This window comes from Schistocerca piceifrons, chromosome 3 (assembly GCF_021461385.2).
Source record: "Schistocerca piceifrons isolate TAMUIC-IGC-003096 chromosome 3, iqSchPice1.1, whole genome shotgun sequence".
NCBI classification, from domain to species: Eukaryota; Metazoa; Arthropoda; class Insecta; order Orthoptera; family Acrididae; genus Schistocerca; species Schistocerca piceifrons.
The window spans coordinates 323,198,060-323,224,209 of NC_060140.1; the positions used below are offsets into that span (position 1 = coordinate 323,198,060).

At 40.3% G+C, this 26,150-nt stretch overlaps 1 protein-coding gene and 1 non-coding gene across 4 annotated transcripts in view; one reads left to right on the plus strand and one right to left on the minus strand.

Annotated features, from left to right (window-relative positions):
* Positions 1 to 26,150, plus strand: part of LOC124787894 (glycoprotein-N-acetylgalactosamine 3-beta-galactosyltransferase 1-like) — a 343,470-nt gene that overhangs the window by 310,559 nt on the left and 6,761 nt on the right. For all 3 annotated transcript variants that reach the window (XM_047254866.1, XM_047254865.1, XM_047254867.1), the window contains exons 5-7: positions 12,500 to 12,652; positions 13,723 to 13,861; positions 15,233 to 15,456. In XM_047254866.1, coding sequence (XP_047110822.1) covers positions 12,500 to 12,652; positions 13,723 to 13,861; positions 15,233 to 15,456 — 516 coding nt within the window. The remainder of the gene's footprint in view (positions 1 to 12,499; positions 12,653 to 13,722; positions 13,862 to 15,232; positions 15,457 to 26,150) is intronic.
* Trnaa-ugc lies at positions 14,083 to 14,156 on the minus strand. Its single transcript has one exon. It is a non-coding gene; the product is annotated as a tRNA-Ala (tRNA).

Here is a 26,150-nt window from a genome sequence, read left to right on the forward strand (position 1 = left end):
TACATAACACTGATGAAAACAAGAATTATCCTGAGCCATGGTTTTAGATAGCAGCCAGATTACATTAAGCATACTTCAGAATGAAAGCTCACTGGTAAATGACCACAGGTAGAGGCTCTTGTCAACATAAAATTACAACAGGAGTCACAGGATAAAATATCTGCACAAGTTAAGTTTGCTTCATGCCAGAAACAGAGGCCAACTGCTACAGATATACAGGCTCAAGTGGCCAGGAAAAATTGGGCTGCAGAGAGCGCTAAATACATGCATGTAAGAACTGATCCCTGGTTTTGTTAAATAACAGCGTTTTACATTAAAGTAAGCATGAAGTTTCCTCCACAAGGCTACTAAAAATGGAATAGATTTACTGGTATACTTTACGTATAAAATTACTAATACATTTGCTGACAGAGTAATAAATTCAGCATGCAGAAGATAGAGTTCTATTTACAACAAATCAGTGTTACAAATGTATGGAGAAAGCAGAGCAAATATAAGGTAAAACAGTCTCACTAAAAAAAAAAAAAAAAAAGGAAAAAAAAAAGAAGAAAAGAAAAAGAGGGGGGGGGGGGGGGGGGCGTTCACTTGTCACTATGGAAGCTTAAGCAATAAGGAAAATAGAAAAGCAGCGGGTGCTATATACGAGGGTTGAATGAAAAGTAATGCCTCCACCTTCATTAATTGACGTTGGATGGGAATATTACAATGAATCAAATGCAGAAATAATCCTTAGAATGTGGTCTTTAATTACCAATATTCACTTTTCCACGTAACCACCAGCCAGTTGGATATGTTTCTGCCAATGATGAACAAGTTTTCTGAAGCCATCACGGAAGAAGTCAACACACTGTTTCTGCAACCACAGTCTCCCAGTTCTCTCAGAGTCTTAATCAGAAGCATAATGATGTCCCCGCGGATTGTCTTTCATTATTGGGAACACATGGAAGACAGACGGTGCTAAATCTGAACTGTATGGAGGATGCTGTATGGTGATGAGATTCAGTCTCTGAAGTTCTGCTGTGGTGGCATGTGAAGTGTGTGGTTTGGCATTGTCATGCTGCAGGAAAGAATTTCCCTTTTCCTTTCGGGCCCTTGTTAGCCATCTTTTCAGTGTTTGCAGCATTGTGATGTAATGCTCTGAATTTATAGTTGTTCCACAATCAAGGAAATCAGTATGGATAACACCATCTGCATCCCAGAACACTGCCCATGATTTTTCCAGCTGAGGGCTGCATCTTGAATTTTTTTTTTCTGGGACGAGTCTTTGTGTCGATATTCCGTAAACTGACGTTTCGTCTCTGTGTCATAATGGTGTACCAACATTTCGTCTCCTGCCACAATTGAATGGAGAAAGGCATCACCTTCATTCTTGTAATGTGAGAGGAGTTCCTGGCAAATTGCAAGTCTGTGCGCTTTCATTTCGGGAGTCAGCATCCGGGGTACCCAATGTGCACAGATCTTCCGATAGCCAAGCAAAGCAATAATGTGACACACACATTTTTGTGAAATGCCAATTGTGCTTGCAATTTCTCTCTGAGTGATACGATGATCATCCTGAATCAATCTGTCAACATTTTGCTTGTGAAACTTTGTGGTTGCTGTCACAGGACATCCAACTCTCTGTTTGTCACACAAGTCAGATGTGCCCACCTCAACATTTTTAAACTTACTCACTCAACAACGCACCGTACTTACATCAACACAATCAACATAAACTGCTTTCATTCTCTGATGAATCTCCTATGTGGTGACACCTTCTGCTGTCAAGAAATCAATGACTGCACGTTGCTTAAATTGCATTGACCGACTGTCTGCACGTGGTTCCATACTTTATACTGTAACAACACAACCGGTCAATACTAAGGCTTCCCTGCAACTGGAGCTGTAGAGAAGAGGCTACGGAACAATCCAGTACCTGCCACATACCAATGCTGCCAACTGAGTCATGGAAGTGGAGGCATTACTTTTCAGTCAACCCTGATACATGCGCGTAAGCGCTGCATCTTCCAGGTGTTAAGTAGCATAATTTTACATTGAATCAATGTGAAAATCTCTTATAGAAGCCCAGTAATAAATGCAATAATTTTAGAGGTATACATTAAATATAAAATTATCTGTAAAACATTTATGTAGTAAATTAAAGTTATACTGCACATAGTGTGCAAAGATAACTGTTGTAACCATGACTGGAACGGTCGCGGGGTTGCTGAGAATAAATGCGTGGTGGGACCAAATGGGAGCAGCATGCGAACAAACAGAATGAACAGGGAAAGACGGACACGAGCAGCAATGGACGACTGAGCAAGACCTAACAAACGACAACACGCAAATAGTAATGGGGTCACAAGCGAAGCCTCACGAATCCACAATGTTCACTTGTACAGGGAAACCAAGTAAACACGCTGTCTGTAGGCGAGATGCCGATAGACTAACGCGAATATCAGACTGCCTGCTGAGTTTTTTAATAGAGGTGGAGCCCCTCCATGCCCACACTGGCATGAATGCCAACTCAAAAGGTCTACTGCCGTCTCTGCTTAAGGGTTAGTTTTCACTAGAGTGAGGTGTCGCAAGATGTGGGTACTGCGATGTTTGCGTGCATCTGGTTAAGGTTAACCATTAATACGGGCTCACCTGGAGATAGATTGGGTCAAAGTCGAATGAAGGGTACCAGTGTGAAGGGCAAAGGAAACCAAATACCAAGGCAGGAGCCAAGGGAAAAGAACCTCTGCGATAGTTAGGTCGGGTGGTAAGAGCAGTAGTGGGTGTCTTGCTGCCTGTAACAGGTCATGCAAGGGTAGGCTTTGTTAGTAGTGGGTATCATGCATGTTGATACCTTTGACGTTGTGTGGTGGTGTTGCTCAGCGGCTGCTGCTGGGTACCGGTGTTGAACTCTCGATCAGTGTCAGCAATCTGCAACAGTTAGATTTATCATTGTTTTTGTGTCTGATAGGTCATATATCGGATGCACAGTGTAGGGTGATGTTGACAATTAGTTTGTGCGCCAGTGGACGAGCTTGTTGGTTTCCCTGCTGTGGTCTGTTGGTCGTCTCTAATAGCAGCTGGTAATTTCCAGTCAATGTTGCTGATATGCAGGTGCTTGCCGACTTTTGTCGCTTGTTGGTGTATGTTAGCATGCCGTAGGTGGTTAGGCCCTAGCTAGTAGTGTTTTTGTCGCTTATGCTTCCACCTATGGTTGTGCCTGCTGAGTGAGAGGCAGTCGCTTAAATACCTGATAGAGTACGTTGTTATTGGCTGCTGGGACCACATACTCCACCGTAGCGCCCTCACATTACATGTGGGCCAGGGGCACGCGTGCAGTCACAGCTTATGGCATAACGGCTGGAGAGACCTCTAGTGGTAATTGAGGTCCATGCCATCTGGCGCAGATTCGAAACCCGTGGCACTCAGTACAAGAATAACCATTACAAAAAATTACTTCTATTACCAGAAAGAATGGGGGACAGAATACAATGGATAAAGTTACATCACAACAACAAAAATGAGAACCTTCTGCTTAACTGTACCAATGCCATTTTTGGAATAACAACTGTAGAAACGTGTTGATAAGGCCTCGAAAAATGAAACCTAGTGATATGAAATGTCAGTAGCTTAACAGTAGGGAAAAATATTTTGCAGAAAATGGCACATTCACCGATATTAGTGGTCATTGGTAAACACACATTATGTGATTGTGAGCAGTGGTTTAAATCCATCAAGGAAGTGCTAGCTCATGAGTTGCAACTGAGCGTTCAAGTATTTCCAGTTCCTTTAGCAAGAGACAGGAAAATACAGAGCTTGCTGTTACTCTGGGAGGACTTACTTCACAATTGCAACCTCTTGATGCCTCAGTAAATAAACCATTTAGACTGTACATGACAGAGGAAAGGAACCAATGGTTGATGGATGCAACCCAACATGAATTCATGCTGAGGGAAGTCTTAAAGCGGCCTACAATCAAGCGTGTCCATGGATAAAAGAGTCATGGGTTAGAGTGAGAGAAGACATTATTGTGAAATCCTTCAAAAAGTGCAGGATAAGTAATGCTCTCAATGGCAGTGAGGACCATCTTATATACGAAGAGGATAATGATGATGATGATGAGGATGAAGAAGAAGAGGGGATTTTAAAGGTCAGTTTGGTTTTTATAAACTAAGAATTTTTTTCTGGCTTTGCAGTTTAATAATAAAAATGCTAAAAATGTTATTGTTCTTTTTAAAAAAAAAGGTTAAAAATCAAGGTGTATCTTATAGTTCAATACGTCTTATAGTCCATAAAATTTGGCAATACTAGTGCAAGCAGAGTGTAAGTAAAAAGTCTTTACTATTATTTTACAAACAGTGTAATCTACAACACAGGTTCAGAACTCCATGCCTCAGAACATTTCAGTTGGGATCTCAACAGACAGTTCATATGGATAGAATCACCATTTTCTAATGTATACTTACACTCCTGGAAATTGAAATAAGAACACCGTGAAATCATTGTCCCAGGAAGGGGAAACTTTATTGACACATTCCTGGGGTCAGATACATCACATGATCACACTGACAGAACCACAGGCACATAGACACAGGCAACAGAGCATGCACAATGTGGGCACTAGTACAGTGTATATCCACCTTTCGCAGCAATGCAGGCTGCTATTCTCCCATGGAGACAATCGTAGAGATGCTGGATGTAGTCCTGTGGAACGGCTTGCCATGCCATTTCCACCTGGCGCCTCAGTTGGACCAACGTTCGTGCTGGACGTGCAGACCGCGTGAGACGACACTTCATCCAGTCCCAAACATGCTCAATTGGGGACAGATCCGGAGATCTTGCTGGCCAGGGTAGTTGACTTACACCTTCTAGAGCACATTGAGTGGCACGGGATACATGCGGACGTGCATTGTCCTGTTGGAACAGCAAGTTCCCTTGCCTGTCTAGGAATGGTAGAACGATGGGTTCGATGACGGTTTGGATGTACCGTGCACTATTCAGTGTCCCCTCGACGATCACCAGTGGTGTATGGCCAGTGTAGGAGATCGCTCCCCACACCATGATGCCGGGTGTTGGCCCTGTGTGCCTCGGTCGTATGCAGTCCTGATTGTGGCGCTCACCTGCACGGCGCCAAATACGCATACGACCATCATTGGCACCAAGGCAGAAGCGACTCTCATCGCTGAAGACGACACGTCTCCATTCGTCCCTCCATTCACGCCTGTCGCGACACCACTGGAGGCGGGCTGCACGATGTTGGGGCGTGAGCGGAAGACGGCCTAACGGTGTGCGGGACCGTAGCCCAGCTTCATGGAGACGGTTGCGAATGGTCCTCGCCGATACCCCAGGAGCAACAGTGTCCCTAATTTGCTGGGAAGTGGCGGTGCGGTCCCCTACGGTACTGCGTAGGATCCTACGGTCTTGGCATGCATCCGTGCGCCGCTGCGGTCCGGTCCCAGGTCGACGGGCACGTGCACCTTCCGCCGACCACTGGCGACAACATCGATGTACTGTGGAGACCTAAGCCCCACGTGTTGAGAAATTCGGCGGTACGTCCACCTGGCCTCCAGCATGCCCACTATATGCCCTCGCTCAAAGTCCGTCAACTGCACTTACGGTTCACGTCCACGCTGTCGCGGCATGCTACCAGTGTTAAAGACTGCGATGGAGCTCCATATGCCAAGGCAAACTGGCTGACACTGACGGCGGCGGTGCACAAATGCTGCGCAGCTAGCGCCATTCGACGGCCAACACCGCGGTTCCTGGTGTGTCCGCTGTGCCGTGCGTGTGATCATTGCTTGTACAGCCCTCTCGCAGTGTGCGGAGCAAGTATGGTGGGTCTGACACACCGGTGTCAATGTGTTCTTTTTTCCATTTCCAGGGGTGTATAATTGATTATAATCTCTTATGTAACTCACTCTCTTGACATGTGCATTTCTGTCACTATCATAAGACAACACTATAAGAATCAGTTGTTATGAAATGGTCGTAAGTCCATAAAACTAGAGTATAAGAAATTCAGAGAAAGATGTTTTATACTTAAATTACAAAATATGTGAAGTAACAATACCAGAGAAGGAAATTTGCTACTCACCATATAGCGGAGATGCTGAGTCGCAATAGGCACAACAAAAAGATTCACACACTTAAACCTTTCGGCCATTAAGGCCTTTGTCAGCAGTACACACACACACACACACACACACACACACACACACACACACACAAAGTGCAACTTGCACACACGTCTGCAGTCTCAGAGAGCTGAGACCACATGTGAAGTCCTAGAATATTATGCCACTAGTGTGGACATTAAATGTACACCCTTAAATCTTCAGTATTTATTTTCATATCCTTACAGTCTGTTTTATATTATCTTGAACCCGTGACAATTTTGAACCAAATTAAAATAAATAATAGGACAGTGACAACATATTGAGATAATGTATTAAGAAACAGAAATTACAAATTATATTACAGCACAAATATTGCTATATCTGCAAGCTTCATATATTTTCATCATCTTCAACTGTTGTAGGCCGGATGAATAAATCAACATGGAAAATTTTTGTGCTCCTTGGGGATGTACTATTCAATTTCTTTTACATTGTATAACTTAAGCTCATTTATAGGACATTTCTCAACATGTGCTGAAGTTGTCGGAGGCTGAGGTTTCGTGAGGGATTTTAAAAATGTGAACAAGTTTCAAGTCAATCAATCAGTGAATGGTCTGGTTACTATTACCCCTGGGTTGTGACTGCCATACTCAAACATACTGTAATGGTATGCATTGAAGTTGACTTTCTGTGACCTATATTTTCCCATTGTTTCTATAGTCTGGTTATAGCGTTTAAAAAGGATGTGGTCACCAGTCGTTAAAATTTTTAATAATTTTTAATAACATTATGATCCTCAAATTATCTAACAATGAATGTGTGCTTTTTATTGGACGAGTCAGAAATAAGTTCACTATATTCTTTGACCATGTAAACTCTGCCAGTTTGTCATAACTTTCTTTTTATTCCTCCAAACATCCTATCACATGACAGGAAAGAATGCCCCTTGATAGGAAGGTATTGAAATATTTTTTCAAAGATCCCAAGTCCTTCTAAAGCTGTTACGAATTGGTCCACTTTATTGGTATGGTGCCAATGTTAAAGTCGTAAATACAGAAAATAAAGAACAAGAGTTGCTGCAGGTAAAGTGCTTTGTGAACTGGAATGCAGGTAAGTGGTACAGTCTACATAAAATCCTTGCATATGCCTGTCAAATCAACATTTTGGATGCTCTTTGCCTGTACAGCCTCTATCTTTGTAGAGAACTTTTTGGTACTGTGAATATAAACCTTTCACTCAGCAACGATCGTTCTTTTAGCTGAATCACAAACAGAACTGGTTTTCAGTTTTGTTTTGAGTTCCTTACAGTAACCACAAACATCTTTTTGAGGTGAACCGAAACTGTAGTTAGAATTCTCAAGGAAATTTTTTCAATACAACCCATAATTTACATATACATCTGGGTACTTCTCTGAACATTGAGAATGCATGATCTTTACATTCCAACCTGCCTTCAAATATGTAATGTCTCTATTTGCATAGTGAGTAACTTTTACTTCAAACGATTCAGTTGTTCTTTTATTTTATCAATCATATTTCCTTTTATCGTTCCGATTCTGCTTCCCATGCTCTTACATGTTTTTTCTATTGGAGTATTTCATAAACCAACATGTCTCCTAATCTTCAAATCTTTCTGCCACTCCTCAGCCCAAGAATACTAATAAATACTTTTTACATAACAAAATTGTCTTTCCCTGAAACTGAGCATGATATTTGAAATCCTTCTTGCTGCTTCTCAGAAATATCTTCCCATGGACTTCTGCGAGTAATTGCCATAACTTCCAAAATCCCTGTGGATATTCGTCTTTGATCCCAAATTCCTTAGATATTACCAGGACCTGGACTCTGTCAATCTCATCAATGGCATCAAAACAGCAATGTTTACAGCTACAATAAAAGAAATTGGCATTTAGAACAAACAGAGGAAACATCTACATCTACTTCTACATCTAAATCCATACTCTGCAAACCACTGTGAGGTGCATGGCAGAGGGTACACCCCATTGTACCACTTATTAGAGTTTCTTCCCATTCCAGTCACATATGGAACATGGAAAGGAGGATTGTTTGGATGCCTCTGTGCATGCAGTAATTATTCTAATCTTATCCTCATGATCCGTATGCGTGCAATACGTAGGGGTTGTTGTATATTCCTAGAGTCATAATTTAAAGCCGGTTCTTGAAACTTGGTTAATAGTCTTTCTCAGGATAGTTTACGTCTATCTTCAAGAGTCTTCCAATTAAATTCCTTCAGTATCTCTGTGACACTGTCCCACAGATCAAACAAACCTGTGACCATTCATTCTGCCCTTCTCTGTATATGTTCAGTGTCCCCTGTCTTATTTGGCTTGGGTCTCACACACTTGAGCAATATTCTAGAATTGGTCGCATGAGTGATTTGTGAACAACCTCCTTTGTAGATTAATTGCACTTCCCCAGTATTCTACCAATAAACCGAAGTCTGCCACTTGCTTTACCCACAACTGTGTTACGTGATCATTCCATTTCCTATCTCTACAAAGTGTTACACCCAGGTATTTGTATGAGTTGACTGGTTCCAACAGTGACTTGTTGATATTATAGTTGTAGGGCACTACATTCTTTCAGTTTTTGAAGTACACAATTTTATGTTTCTGAACATTTAAAGCAAGTTGCCAATCTTTGCACTAATCTGAAATCTTACCAAGATATGACTGAATATTTATGCAACTTTTTTTAGGCAGTACTTCATCATAGATAACTGCGTCATCTGCAAAAAAAGTCTGAGGTTACTATCAGTATTGTCTGCAAGGTTGTCGATATACAACATGAGCACCAAGGGTCCCAACATACTTCCATGGGGCACACAAGAAGTTATTTGTACATCTGATGATGACTCTGCAGCCAAGATAATATGCTGCGTCCTCTCTACCCAAAAGTCGTCACTCCAGCCTTAAATCTCACTTGATACCCCATACGTCCGTCTTGACAATAATCCTAGGTGTGGTACTTAGTTAAGTGTTTTTCAGAAATCAAGAAATGCTGCATCTACCTGACTGCTTTGATCCAAAGCTTTCAGTACATCAAGTGAGAAAGTGCTATTTGAGTTTTACCTGATAACTGTTTTTGGAATTCATGCTGGTTAACATTGAGTAGGTAATTCTGTTCAACATACCTCATTATGTTTGAGCTCAGAATATAAGATTCTACAACAAATCGATGTCAAGAATATGGGACAGTAGTTTTGTGAATCACTTCAACTACCCTCTTTGTAGATGGGTCAGACTTGTGGTTATCTTTTCCTCAAGAACTGGGCACTGTGTTTTGTTCATAAGCTTAATGTATTATTATACAGGGTCAGGGTGAGTCAAAAAGGACTTCACAGCTTTGGAATGATATACAAATTTGATATAGCTTACAGAATTGGTAGATGTGTAATTTTGTAGCAAACAAGTGCCAGTGTAGTGCACAGTTGAAATGGCTAATTTCACTGGTGTGGAGTGTACTTGCTGTGTGTTTTAGTTTCATGAAATGAACTCTGCAACAGTTGTTCAGTGTAAATTTCCCACTGAGTGTGCTGGAGAATCTTCTAGCAGACTTACCATCTACTCTTGGCAGAAGAACTTTATTGAGATGGGCTGTTCACTGTGACACTGTAAATAACCATTTCACCCACGTGTTGTTGATTATGTTCGACAGGACAGGGAGAACTTTGCCCACAGTCCACAAAAATCAACACAACATGCATCTTACTAGACTGGCCTTCCACAAAAAACTGTTTGACGAGAAACGTGGAGACATTCACACTTGAAACCATACAGATTAACAATGGCATGTCGCGTTAGTGATGCAGATAAGGTTGCTTCTGGGGAGTTCTGTGCGGAAATGTTGCATCAGATACAGAATGACGAGGAGCAGAAAAGAAGAGGAGCAGAGAAAGTGAAAAGACTGGTGGATGTGCTGGTAGAGAGTGATGAACAATGAGGATGAGGGGACGTGAATTGGGAAGAGGTTGTAGGAAAGGGATTCAGAAACTGTTGGGTGGAGCAGAGCATATGCGGGCAATAGGTTACCGTAGGTTGAGGCTGGGATGATTTTGGAAGAGGAGAATGTTTGGTAACACCCATATGTGCACTTCAGGAAAGCTGGTGGTGGAGGGGAGGATCCATATGGTCTAGGTTGTGAAGCAGCCATTGGAATCAAGCATGTTATGTTAAGCTGAATGTTGAGTCACAGAGTGGTCCATTTTGAGCCTGGCTACAGTTTGGCAGTGGCCATTCATTTTGGTGGACAGCTTGTTGGTAGCCATACCAATATGAAATGCTGAGCAGTGATTGCAGCAGATCTATTATATGACAGGGGTGCTTTCACTGATGGCCCAACCTCTTCAGGAGTAGTACAAACATAAAAAAAGTTTTGCATCACCTCGGTTGTGAGAGTTTCGGAACCGGTACAGAAAATTGGAATAGAGATCATCGTAAACATCATTTGTGCTCTGTTTATTGTTCATGAAAACCACACATTGCATGTTGTATCACCATACAGCGAGACCTTCAGAGGTGGTGGTCCAGAGTGCTGTACACACCGGTAACTCTAATACCCAGTAGCACGCCCTCTTGCATTGATGCATGCCTGTATTCGTCGTGGCATAGTATCCACAAGTTCGTCAAGGCACTGTTGGTCCAGATTGTCCCACTCCTCAACACCGATTCGGCATAGATCCCTCAGAGTGGTTGGTGGGTCACATCGTCCATAAACAGCCCTTTTCAATCTATCCCAGGCATGTTCGATAGGGTTCATGTCTGGGGAACATGCTGGTCACTCTAGTCAAGCAATGTCATTATCCTGAAAGAAGTTATTCACAAAATGTGCACAGTGGGGATGCGAATTATTGTCCATGAAGACAAATACCTCGTCAATATGCTGCCAGTATGGTTGCGCTATCGGTCGGAGGATGGCATTCACGTATCGTACAGCCGTTATGGCCCCTTCCATGACCACCAGGGCAGACGTCGGCCCTACATAATGCCACCCCAAAACAGCAGGGAACTTCCACCTTGCTGCAAACACTAGACAGTGTGTCTGACGCATTCAGCCTGACTGGGCTGCCTCCAAACATGTCTCTGACAATTGTCTGGTTGAAGGCATATGTGACACTCATCGGAGAAGAGAATTTGATGCCAATCCTGAGCAATCCATTTGGCATGTTGTTGGGCCCATCTGTACTACTCTACATGGTGTCATGGCTGCAAAGATTGACCTCGACGTGAACGTCAGGAGTGAAGTTGCACATCATACAGCCTGTTGCAAACAGTTTGTGTCATAACATGATGTACTGTGGCTGCATGAAATGCATTATTCAACATGGTGGTGTTGCTGTCAGGGTTCCTCCAAGCCATAATCCATAGGTTGCGATCATCCACTGCAGTAGTAGCCCTTGGGTGGCCTGAGCGAGGCATGTCATCAACAATTCCTGTCTCTCTCTATCTCCTCCATGTCTGAACAACATTGCTTTCATTCACTCCGAGGTGCCTGGACACTTCCCTTGTTGAGAGCCCTTCCTGACACAAAGTAACAATGCGGTGGTGATCAAACCTTGGTATTGACTGTCTGGGCATGTTGAACTACAGACAACACGAGCCGTGTACCTCCTTCCTGGTGGAACTGATCGGCTGTCGGACCCCCGCCGTCTAATAGGCACTGTTCAAGCATGGTTTTTTTTACATATTTGGATGGGTTTAGTGACATCTCTGAACAGTCAAAGGGATTGTGCCTGTGATACAATATCCACAGTCAATGTTTATTTTCACTAGTTTTGGGAACCAGGGTGATGCAAAACTTTTTTTGGTGTGTGTGTGTATGTGTGTGTGTTGTATTTCTGAAGAAGGCTTTGGCCAAACGCTCAATGTGTAAGACTCATTTTGTTGTGCCTGTCTGCAACTCAATGTGCCACCTTTATGGGCAGTAGCAGTCTTTCCTTTCCATTAAATTGTTGATATTACAACTAGACTTCCCATTGTTTGATTTGGACTCATAACATTGCCATATCAACCAAATATTTTGACAATGAGTTTCTTGGCTTTAAAAATAAAAACTCTAGATGTTTCATCACAGATACATGTGGCTACAGATGGAAAATGCAAAAGTATTGAAACCTCAATTAGTGTAAAATTGGACTGGTGAGTCTTTCACAATAACTGTTTCAAATTTATATACACAACGTTCATTCCATGGTTCACAAAGAGAAATCATCATTTTCACTGTGAAAATGTCTAATAAGCCATTTATACCTTCTGTTGTTGTACATAGTAAAATCCATTTTTTGAATGTTGGCTCCTGAAAATTACTATGAATATTGTTTTATTGCTTACCGGCTCTCTTTCATATACGTACTAATTAAGCAATTCATTCTTCCCTTTTAACAGATGAGGACAAAGTAGCCCGTAAATTGGCGCAGAAAGTCAGAGTGCTCTGCTGGGTGATGACTTCACCAAAGAATCATAATCTGAAGGCACGTCATGTCAAAGCAACTTGGGGACATCGGTGTAATAAACTCCTTTTCATGAGCAGCACCAATGGTAAGTGTTGGCTATCTGAAATACTAGTGCTGGGACTTAGAGGGCTAAGAGCATTCCCCCCCACCCCCACCCCACCCCCCTCCCACACACAACTTGCATATAAATGTTCCTCCTTCATTATATGTTTCTGTAACAAAACTTGTACACACATACAGCATCAAATGAATGCACACAGCCGAGAATTGAGTGGGAGATCGTCTTTCCAAATTGAGGGACAATCCATTGAGCAAAATACTGAAGAGATTGTAGATATAACACTGTTAAAAAAATTATCTATGTCCTATCATCCATGTCCTTGTGCGAAGAAATAAACTGCAGAGAAAAAGAGGAAAAAAAAAGACAAATTTCCAGCAACAGGATTGATTACAAAATTTGGCCACATTATCTGTTTTCAGTTGTCAGTCCACAACATATCTTGTTCTCTGAGGTTCATTACACATCCAATAGACATCTCTCCCTTCTGCAGTGTTCCATTTCTGCAGATTGTCCTTGGATCTCTTGAGTCCCATTCCCAGTTATTTATCTGTGATTATATAACATTGACTCATTCAGAATATAAATCTTATATAGGTGTGTGTGTGTGTGTGTGTGTGTGTGTGTGTGTGTGTGTGTGTGTGTGTGTGTGTGTGTGTGTGTGTGGAGGGGGAGTGGGAGTTACTTGTGCAAATGATTCCTGATTGTTTGACTAACCATCCCTCCCTTTATATAATTACCTCCATCTCTTTCTTTATCAGTTTAAAAAGTAAAATTCGTAGCTTTTTACATTAAGTATATCAGCCACAGCATCAGTTCTCTCATTGTGTCAAAGATTCAATTTCAGTAGTGTTTGCTGTTCTTCTAGATACCCTTTGTAAAGCAGTTCAGTCTAAATATATCAATGTATTCTGTTCAGTTTAAATTACTGTTTGTCCATTATATTTTCTTCACCCATCAATTCCTTTGTCATGTACTAGGTACTATGCAAATGAAGAAAATAATATAACATGAGTGGCATGCTTAAATACCAGTAATGCCATTATGTATGTGTGTATTTCTGTCTAAGTGTTGTTAACTTAATTTTTTTTTAACAGATACATCATTACCAACTGTTAAGCTCCCAGTGAAAGAGGGTAGAGATCATTTATGGGCCAAAACAAAAGAAGCATTTCGTTATGTGTATAATCATCATCTAAATGATGCTGACTGGTTTATGAAAGCTGATGATGACACGTAAGTTTGAATTCCTTGCTGTTTGACTATGAAAATATTATGGAAGCTGATACTGACAAAATACTCAACTTGAGAGAGAGAGAGAGAGAGAGAGAGAGAGAGAGAGAGAGAGAGAGAGAGAGAGAGAGAGAGAACACTATTTACATGAAATTACAATGAAATGAACACCCTTAGCTGCTTACAGGTGTTGATATACGTCAACGGGGACAGATGAAAATGTGTGCCCCGACCGGGACTCGAACCCGGGATCTCCTGCTTGCATGGCAGACGCTCTATCCATCTGAGCCACCGAGGACACAGAGGATAGCGTGACTGCAGGGATTTATCTCTGGCATGCCTCCTGCGAAACCCACATTCTCAACGTATTGTCCTGCACTACATTCGTAGTGCCCCCGCCCATTATACTCATTACTCACGGCGCGCTGCCGATTTCCGTAAGAGTTCGGGCTCTGTTTGTGCATTTTCACAGAAGAAGAAGATGGTCAAGTGGCTGGTGAGCCTTAACTATATATATATTTACTAAGATGGTATCTGTTCTTTCGGACATGTCCGAAAGAACTGATACCATGTTAGTAAATATATACAGTATTTACATTTCTGAAGGCAAAAGTCAGTAGCAAAACAGCAGTGTTCTGAAACTGTAACGTCATTCTCTAATATGTGTGGAAGAATTTTAACATAGCCTCTTACATAATTTTATTGCAGTAACTGTAACTTTCAGCCTTGAGAGTCACTACTGAGAAAAATGTTACTGATTCATCAAACCCTAATGAAGCTTTTCTATTCCAATGAAATTCTTCTGGAGTTGAGACACTGTCATGATGTAATGAAAATTACTGACATTTTAACTGCTATTGCATGCAGCCTTCCTCCAGATGAAAATCAAACAATGGAAAATCCAGGATGGAATGTAACAATACGAGAGAAGGAAAGTTGCTACTCATCATATAGCAGAGATGCTGAGTCGCGATAGGCACAATAAAAAGATTCACACAATCATAGCTTTCGGCCATTAAGGCCTTTGTCAGCAGTAGATACACATTACTTGACAAATGTGGGACAGTGTTGCATTTTCTAGCTTGATACTTTTTTGACACATCTACTTTGCAATTCAGATTCCCAGTTTTCATTTCAATATGTCTGCTAAAGTTATAAGAAAACAGTTAAATTTAGCGTTTGTATTGGAAATACCAAATTCTTATTTACAAACAAAAGTTTATATATAAGCTTCAAAATATTGTCATTTATCCATTAACTGTTTAAGGGCTCATTTGAAGAAATTTCAAAATTTAAAAAAAATATCCATAACTGTACTGATCTTATTTTGTGATTAAGTAACATTCAGTAATACTAATGTTGTTTTTGTTTCAGGTATGTGATAGTAGAAAACTTGCGCTACATGCTGTCTGCTCATAAACCTACTGACCCATTGTACTTTGGTTGCCGATTCAAACCATATGTAAAACAGGGTTACATGAGTGGTGGTGCAGGTTATGTTCTGAGTCGAGAGGCAGTGAGATTATTTGTGGAGGACGGACTTCCAGACAAGAAAAAATGCCGTCAAGATCATGGTGGAGCTGAGGATGTTGAGATGGGTATGTAGTAGTACATTTTATACATTTGACCCTGAAGTGCACCGCACATGAGCAATGTCTGGCAGTGATTCAAGGCATGGACATGCAATCACTTCATAGATTTCACATTTGTGGCAAACTGCAGAAATCAGCCGCTTACTACTTGGCAATCTCAGGCAATCTGAAGGATCGCATGTGATTTGTGCATGCAATATGGCTACCTGGCTGTTTAGCAGCAATATATGGCAATATGGATGCCTGGCTGCATGTAGTTTCTCTACTAATTAAGTTTGGTTGATTAGTTTTGTTTCATTTTGCTTTGCCCATGTTGAGAAAGAACTTTACAGTTGAATTTATAGTTGTTCAGTAACTACAAAACACTCTTGAGAAGTGAAGAAATAATACAAAATATACCCTTTATTTTCAATTTGAAGCATGTGCTGTTGAAGTAGAAATAGTGAGAAGTTCATAGTTTAAATATTCAGGTAAATCTATTATACAGCTATACTCCAGTCCCTTTTCATTTCATATAATTTGACTCTTCCTCGTACAGTTGAGTTGAGGTATTTTCTAAAGTAACTTATAGTTCCCAAGAAAAGCATTTCAAAATAATTTCAATAAACTAAAATTCCTGTTTTATTTATTTATTTTTGTAAGTGTTCTTGGGGATAAGGAGATCAACTACAATTGCTATTAAACATAGGCGTTCATTTTCCACACCAGAACTTCTCGACACAGCAGAATCCATAATACAGATTGAAATTGCTGCGAAAACTGCTTGTGTGTGGTGGGGTCAAAGCAACCAACAGATTGCAACAAAATCGTGTGATATGGATTGTTGCAGTCCATCACTTGGGTGGGGGACCTTAAGTATTTACACAATATTTGAACATATTACAACTAAAACAACAGTACAGTAATGGAAATTCCAGTATGAAAAAAAATACATCATCATTAAAATAATAGTAAACTGCTTCGAATCACAGAAATTTGAGTCAGATATTACAAGACTGAGGAGGAAAATGAGAATAAAAGTTGCTATGAAAATGTAAAAAGTTAGTACCGTAGACATTTTATTTAGTGCCAGCCTAATGTAGGTAACATGGAATTACCGACAACAGCTGGCAGAGAAGTCCCTAAATGTTGGGTTTTGAAATCAAGTTTCCTTTATTTTTCCTAGGTAACAAGGTAAGCTGATTCCATTTCTAGTCCAACTTCAGTATCAGTAACAAGGTGCGGAGGTGAATGTTTGTCAAGGTTAAGAATTAATTATTGTGAAGTATGTGGGACACCTGTGGGGAGGGATATACAGCTACTGAATATGATCACTGAATTGTTCGTTCATTCACATTTGGTATTCCATAAATCTCACCATAAAGATATGTTTTCAGGGACATGAAATTAGTCATCTTTTACATCAACATCCAAAGGAAGCCACTGTAGGCTGCTTCTGTAAAGTGTACTAACAACTAATGATGATGATGATGACTGTTAATCTGCTCATGCTGATAATTATGAAAATTACATCTAGATATCAGGAGAAAAAAGCCAATTTGAAAAGGGCTTATATCCATGACATGTGCATCAGATGCTGGACAATGGTATTTGACCAAAACCATTTGGACAGTAAAGACTAAACTGAACAGCAGCACTGCTCAAATGCTGTTTTGGATAAAAAGAGTTAATGTGACCTTACTCATGACACATGCCATCTATCTTGGCAAATCCATTACCTGTTTAATACAAACATTAGTGTTTATTTATGTCAATTAACGTCTCAGAGTCCAAGTTGAGTTAATAGAAGATATACAAAAGATTGTAGCTACACAATCCAGCACATGTTTGATCAGTGTGAGAGCATCATAGAAATGCCCAAAATACTCCAGCTGAGCGAATCACAGCATCTAAAATTCCTTGTGCACTCCAGGGTAACAAGTTAAAAGAGAATCGACACATGGTTAAACTAATAAACAAACTCAGTTCAGTGTGTTATCTCCTTAGAGGCATCTGTCATCATGTTGACCTAAAGATAAATGTGTTGGCTCATTTTGCATACTGTATATATGCAAATCTAATGCACCATTGAATGTAAAGTGCTCTCCAATTTTGGAATTTAAAATCACAAAAAAAAAAGAGTTTGTTGGCACATCAGTAGTAGGCAAAATTTATTTTACACAACAATGAATGGATACAGGAACTATCAAAACAACAATAATTTTTAAATGACCCATAGTTAAGTGATACAGGCATTATTAAAAAACAGAACCTAACTTGACTATCTACATGAAATGCAAACAAACATTCAATAAATTACAAGCATTACTCATTGTTATTCACTAATGTTATCATTGCTGGTATCCTCAGAGGAGTCTGCATAAAAAAAAGATTCTTTTCCTGATTCCCAATCATCCATGGTGTCATTCCAGAGCACATAATCTTTAGCTGCCATCCAGAGTACTTAGAACATACCAGTCCTTGTATGATTTTACGATCATTAATGCTTTGATATTTTTCAAGGCAGCCAATATCCAGTGGACAATAATGTAGAGTGAAGAAACTTAATTTTCCCTTTCAGAGCCAGTTCGCAGTTTGGCTTTCATACTGTTCCTGAATGTAACCTTTGAAATGTTTATGTTTTTATACTAGCATCCAGCGGGTTGTGCACAGAATTCATTCCTCCAGGAATAATAACAGGGTTACTGGCAAAGCTGTGGGTCTTTTTTATATTGTCAGTGAGATGACTGTGAAATGCATGAAGACAAAGCATTGGTGGTAGTGTGGAAAGCCCACCAGATAGGAATTCCCATACGTCGAGCCAGTCAAGCATTAAAGCTTCAGTCATCTATCCCTTCTCTAGTTTTCAAACAATGACATCATCAGGGAAGAACTTTTCATTTTTATGAGTCTTGGGTCTTGTTTTCTGCTTGAATATTGAAAAAGGGCAAGTTTGCACCCATCTGCTGTGATTGCTAGCATTACAGTTATACGCTGTTGTTCATACCCTGTTTTGATGGTACCATGTTCTGATGGTAACTTCCTTTGTCCTCTCCTCATCAACTGTGTAATTACATGGCATATCAAAGCAATTTTGCATCTCATCAGCATTGCCTATTTGGCCCATCGAAAAATTCTTCTCTTTCCAAAGTGTGATGACACACCACTGAAATTCTGGGAGTTTTTTCTCAAAATCTTGTGAAAGCTTTTGTATACTATTGTAAAGCATTTTAGTGACAAGCCAGCCTATTTCATAAAGTGATCAAACCATCCACAGCTAACCTTAGTATAGCAAAAACTGCAGCTGCCTCTTTTGCTTTGTATCTTGTAGTATCACTAGTCACAGGTTGCCCATTATTCCTACTTTCACGGACGAATTTGAGAACTTTTAATTCAATGTCAGGGTATCTTCCTTTGTGAGGGCCTGTGAATTTATTTCTGGTACTGGTAGTTGCAAATAGCACCAATTTCTGTTTCTTTCATAAGTGACCGTTACTCTCAGCTACACTGAAATCATGTCCTGCCCCTCCTGTTACCATATTTTCCCACATTCAGAATTACTTTATGCTTGCCTTTCATTTCCTGACTGCCTAATGCAAACACACTATGTAGTAGTTGGCCAACAATGATGTAACAAAGTTGAGAATTACAACAACTTAATGTGAGTTAAGGAACAAAACCTAAATTTCAATGACGTTGCCAGTGAATGATGGATTCAAATTTGTACTCAAATGTAGTGCGCCATCGAATCTTAAGCATACCCCAATTTTGAATACTGTTGTTGTTGTGGTCTTCAGTCCTGAGACTGGTTTTATGCAGCTCTCCATGCTACTCTATCCTGTGCAAGCTTCTTCATCTCCCAGTACCTACTGCAACCAACATCCTTCTGAATCTGTTTAGTGTATTCATCTCTTGGTCTCCCTCTACGATTTTTACCCTCCATGCTGCCCTACAATACTAAATTGGTGATCCCTTGATGCCTCAGAATATGCCCTACCAACTGATCCCTTCTTCTAGTCAAGTTGTGCCACAAATTTTTCTTCTCTCTGATTCTATTCAATACCTCCTCATTAGTTATGTGTTCTACCCCTCTAATCTTCAGCATTCTTCTGTAGCACCACATTTCAAAAGCTTCTATTCTCATCTTGTCTAAACTATTTATCGTCCACATTTCACTTCCATACATGGCAACACTCCATACAAATACTTTCAGAAACAACTTCCTGACACTTAAATATATGCTCGATGTTAACAAATTTCTCTTCTTCAGAAACGCTTTCCTTGCCATTGCCAGTACACATTTTATATCCTCTCTACTTCGACCATCATCAGTTATTTTGCTCCCCAAATAGCAAAACTCCTTTACTACTTTAAGTGTCTCATTCCTAATCTAATTCCCGCAGCATCACTCTATTTAATTTGACTACATTCCATTATCCTCATTTTGCTTTTGTTGATGTTCATCTTATATCCTCGTTTCAAGACACTGTCCATTCCATTCAGCTGCTCTTCCAGGTCCTTTGCTGTCTCTGACAGAATTACAATGTCATCAGTGAACCTCAAAGTTTTTATTTCTTCTCCATGGATTTTAATTCCTACTCCAAATTTTTCATTTGTTTCCTTTACTGCTTGCTCAATATACAGATTGAATAACATCGGGGAGAGGCTACAACCCTGTCTCACTCCCTTCCCAATGACTGCTTCCCTTTCATGTCCCTCGACTCTTAATTGAATGCTAATTATGGTAAAAAAGAAGTGCACATATTAGATTTATGTAAATATGATGTTTTCACTCCTTGTTGTCATACAGAATGATCTTCTGGGATAGTGCACCTAAATTAAATAAAGGGCTTTAAAAAAAAATCACACAAGTTTGCAGTAAGGGTAGTGTGTGAAGTACGCAACTGTACATCTTGCAGAAGCTTTTTAAGAATCTTGGACTTCTTACTTCACTTCCTAATACATTTAATCCTTAATATTTATTGTTGCTGGCAGTAAAAATTAGTTTCAACTGAACAGTATTCCAAGGTCGCAATGAACAGACACAACAACATTTTCATATACACTTCACCTCATTGTCCAGGGTTCAGAATGAAGCTGCAATAGATCCCCTTTTTAATGAATATCTGGAGACTGAAATATTTTTTCCTTAAACAGAGGTTTTCCTTAAACATAGGGTTTGCCCAAGTACATGGAACGAATGACCTAGAACCATAATCCATATATGTTTAGGCAACATAAGTGCTATTTAGTTACAGAATTTCAATATCCCATGCTACAAATTTAACTACAGTGCATATATAACACACAAAACACATCCGCTATCTTTTTTAATCTAGAATAGGTTTTTGTTTTATCCTTTCAGCATATTGTAGCGTAAGAAGTTGTTGCTCCACTTGACATATATTATAAGAAGTGTTAAAAACTTTCTGTTTGAAGACCGAACAGTTCAGAATTGGGTCCCAATTTGGCAAAACTGCCATGAGCATTGAGGCAATCATCCCACCAACAGACGAGGTTGAAGATATCTGTTTTGCTGCATGGAGAAGTCAATAACTTCCTGCTGCAAATGCTCGTCTGACAGGTATCATCAACCCTCCAAGGTCTTCTTCATAGGACCGAAGGCATGATAATTGCTTGAGGAGAGTTCTTGACTATAGGGCCAGTACTCAAGTGTCTTCCAATTGTCCATAATCAATGAAATTGGCCTCTCAGATCAACCGGTGTCTTGTGCTGAATCATGACCAGCACGGAACTTAGCACATCATTCCACAGTGGTGTTTTTTGACAGACATGTGGGCCCATACACATTCTTCACTTTCCAGTGGATGTCTACTGCTGTTTGCCCTTCAGCAGCCAAGAAAAAAATAACAGCATGTTGATCCTGTTTGGACGCCTTTGGTAATAATGTTGCTATGATTCATATTTCTGCATTTGCTGCATGCAAGTCGGAAGGACATGGATGTCACACTAATCCCTCACCTACATGTCTCTGCCTATATACTCAAATCATAGTTGCACTGTGTTGCATATAACTGCAGCAATATCCCCAAACAGAAACTTTTTGATTACGTGTTACAGGTAGAATTGATTAATCTGCTTCAAATGAAGAAAAGAAATTCCTTACAGATTCAGTTCCTTGCACAGCAGCAGTGAAACAAGGGGCAATACACCCCCCCTTCCCCCATCCCCCCTCCCCCCTCCTCCCTCCTCCTCCTGCTCCTCCTCCTCCTGCTCCTCCTCCTGCTCCTCCTCCTCCTCCTCCTCCTCCAGCAGCCGATGTACCACAGACAACCTTTGTGAAACTATTTAACACAGTTTGTTGTGTTATAGAATTACTGGTAGTATAGTAATAGCCTATAGATTGCTGAACATTGTTGCTTACTTTCTCTAAAGGAATGAAATTGATTTCTGCACAACCAACACTCTGTGGCCTTAACAGAGTGCATTATGCTCAAGTCCAAAGTCTTCAGATGGCTCGTGCAGTTCAGGGGAAGGAACCCAACATTTACATTCCTCAGAAACGATGTTTTCTTGTGATTTATGGGGCATTAGTCAATAATATGTACAACTTTCTTCCCCACTGCACTCATCTTGGCATCTAAGCTCCTGGTAGATCTCTTAGATTAGATTATATTTACTTTCATTTCAATTGATCCATAGTGAGGAGGCCCTCCAGGATGTAGAACATCTCAGAAAAAACAATAATACATGACAAACATTTACAACTAAAACAAATAAGCTAATGTACCTTCCGCAGGTCTCAAGTGGAATGATTGTCCTTTTTTTTATTTCAAATGATCACTACATGAAAGGCTCATTTTACAACACCCATTTACTAAGATCGCATTGATGAACTGAATTTAAAATATAAAAAAATGCTTTTTTATTTATAAGGTAATAAACATATAATAGAACTACATTACTGCACTGAAATGGTGCAGAAGTTAGATTGTACTTCTCTCTCTCTCTCTCTCTCTCTCTCTCTCTCTCTCTCTCTCTCTCTCTCTCTCTCTCACACACACACACACACACACACACACACACACACACACAAATAAAAAGTTGGTTCTACTGAGATATTCATCAGTGGGGTGGAAGGTGTTGGCCATAAACTGAATTTCATTGGTTGTTAAGCTTTTTATGGCTGCTGGCAAGTGATTGGAAATATGTGTTCTTGAATAATGCACACCTTTTTGTACAAGAGTAAGTGACTTTAAATCCTTGTGAAGATTATTCTTATTTCTAGTATTGATTCATGAACTGAGCTGTTGGTTTGAAAAAGTGATATATTTTTTATGACAAATTTCATTAAGGAATAAATACATTGGAAAGCAATAGTTAATATCCCTAGTTTCCTAAATGGTTGTTCTTGAGATCACACTGCATATAGCTCTTTAGCTTGGCTTGATGATTTACCCCAAAACCCATATGACATTATAGAGTGAAATTAAGTGTACTATGTCATTGTTCTCATTTTTATATTCCCTATGTCTGACAGAATTCGCATTGCAAGTAGAGATTTGTTTAGAATCTTCAGCAGTTCTGTGGTGTGCTCCTCCCAGTTGAATTTATTATCAAGCTGTAATCCCAAGAATTTAACAGTGTCGATTTCTTCTATCTGCTTGTCACCATATGTTAGACGTATATTCGTGGGGCACCCCTTACAAGTTCTGAACTGCATTTAATGTGTTTCTTCAAAGTCTAGCGACAAAGAATTGGCTAGAAACCAGTGATTAATGTCTACAAATATTTTATGAGCCAATCTTTCTAAAACTACACTTGCCTGCCCGGTTAGCCGTGGGGTCTAACGCACTGCTTCCCGAATGGGAAGGTGTGCTGGTCCCCGCCACGAATCTGCCTAGCGAATTAGAGTTGAGGTTCAGTGTGCCGGCCAGCCTGTGGATGTTTTTTAAGATGGTTTTTCATCTGCCTCAGTTAATGCAGGCTGGTTCCCCTTATTGTGCCTCAGTTACACTATGTCGATGATTGCTGCACAATCAGTCTCCACATATGCATACACCATAATTACTCTACCATGCAAACATTTGGGGTTACACTCGTCTGGTATGAGACATTCCTGGGGGGGAGGGGGGGGGGGGGGGAGGGTCCACTGGGTGCCGAACTGCACAGTAACCTGGGTTCAGTGTGGGGCGGTGGTGGGGTGAGTGGACTGCTGTAGCCTGTTGTGGGGTTGTGAACCACTAAGGGTTATGGTGGGGACAAAACCTCTCTGTCGTTTCTAGGTCCCTGGTTCCATACACAGTACGCAAGACTACACTTCATTTGCTATTGATTGCAATGTTTGTATCATTGGCAAACATAAAAATTTGACACCTGGTAACGTTACTGATATAAGGTCATTGATATAAACAATAAAAAGTAAGGGCCTTAAGATGGAACCTTGTGGGACCCCACATGGAATTAGTACTCAGTTGGATGATGTCTGATAGCTTAATACATGTCTCTTTCCTGATAACACCCTTTGTTTCCTGCCAGAGATATCAGATTAGAGCCATTTTGCAGCATTTCCTGTTACACCATAATATTCTAATTTTCTTAAAAGGATATTGTGATTTACAGTCAAATGCCTTTGACAGATCACAGAGTATGCCTGTTGCCTGCAATTTTTTGTCTAATGAATTAAGTACATTTTCACTGTAAGTGTAGATAGCCTTCTCAATATCGGAACCCTTTAGAAAACCAAACTGCAACTTTGACAGTATGTTGTTTGTGATAAGATGGTTATAAAGCCGAGTGTACATTACCTTTTCTAAAATTTTTGAGAATGCTGGAAAAAGTGAAATTGGATGGAAATTTGACACTACTTTTTCATCTGCCTTCTTAAGTAGTGGCTTAACTTCAGAATATTTCGACCATTCAGGAAATATTCCAGTGATAAATGACTGGTCCACATCAGGACTGTTATGGACTGACAGATACAGTTTTCTTTTTGTTTTACAAGATATATCTATTCCTTGGGTAATCCATGGCTTCTTTGTAGACTTTGGTCTAACCTCGGTTAGTTTTGGGGGAAGATTTCTGACATCATACAGGCACTGCTCTTGTAGTCATTAGTATAAGGTAGTGTTCCTATCTTTTGAAACATGTGGGAGTTTTAAATTTTCTAGTGTTAATTGATGCAACTTGTCACATCCGTTGCTGTACACACAAAATAAATCATCATCATTTCTTTACTTTTTTCTTCCTCCATGCCATTTTCCTTCCTTAACAAATTATGTCTGTGCAAGAAGTAAATTATGAAGGATGCCAGTTTCATCAACGATGGAAATTTCTCAGGGCTCATAACCCTGTATCAGTTGTGGCAATGTAATGTTCTTCCAATACTTCACTTTCAACATCCTCAACCTCATTTTCTCCACATACATTTTTAAATGACAGATTACGACATTTTAAAAAATTGATCCAACCAGCCTTTCAGTGTACTGAAATTGTTTTTGCTGAATTATAATCTTTCTGTGTGTGCAGGCCACAAAGATTAGTTTGATACATCATTGAACAAATACACTTTCTGCACTGTGTAGATCGTAGGGCTGTGCAAGATATCATGTACCGTTGCAAATCTCAGTCACTGAGAAGTTTTCACCATAACAGCTTTACTGTATCTGGCTGTGATTTTAGTCACAACTAGAAGTCGCAAATAGGAACAGAAAACAGCATTTAACACTCAATGCAGTGTGCCAATTGTTGGCCAACATACATATTTCATACCTCATGTCTCACGCAGTAGATGTACTGGGTGTTTAACATATTATAACACAGAACTAATTACTGTATGAGTACCAAACTTGATAGCATTAATGTCCAGAGTATGGGGTGCATGATTTCTGTGCATCACAGCACCACCACAGTTCCAACTATGGCCACCAGGTGCTGTGATCAGTCATCGTGATTCATAGTCTCGCACACCTGACCAGTTGCAGTGCATTTGTTGACATGTCAACAGGGGCTTGGACAAAAGGAGCAGGGCATTATTGGTAAAGCTCTATTATCAAAACAATATTAATCCTGCAGCTGTATTTCGAGAATATCGCCATCTGAATGGATATGGAAGAGTCCTCTTCGTCCACCTTTTGTGCCGAGTGTGCTGAAGAAGTTTTGAGTTAACTGGAGAACTGGGTGTCGCTCTGGGAAGAGGCCGATAACCAGTTGCACCACAGGTAATTGATGAAATCACTGTTGCTATGGCAGACAAAGCTGTGTGCAATTCCTGATCGTCAGGCAGTACGTGTGCTGTGTTACGACAGTTGAACATCCTGTGGTCCACTGTACAGAAGGTGTTTCAAACCATTCTCAAATGGCATCCGTACAAGATCCATATCGTACAGCAACGTGCACCACAGGACATACAGCAACATGCGGATTTTGCTCTCCAGTTTCTCGCAAGGATTGAAGCTGGCATGGGCTGACCCTGGACCATCCTAAGGACAGATGAAGCTCATTTTCCTCTGACAGGTGAAGTGAACCCACAGAATTGCCAAGTGTGGGGGTCTTCACCTCCAGTCAGTGTGCATGAAGTTCCTCTGTATGGTGAATGCATCACCATATGGTGTGGTTTCACGGCTACGTTCATCATTGGTCCATACTTTTTTGAACAGGTTGGCACTCAAGGAACAAAGATGAGCCATGTGACTGGCCACTGTTACTGTGTTATACTTTGCTAGCATGTCGTACCCTCCCTACAGAAGAGAGACACATTG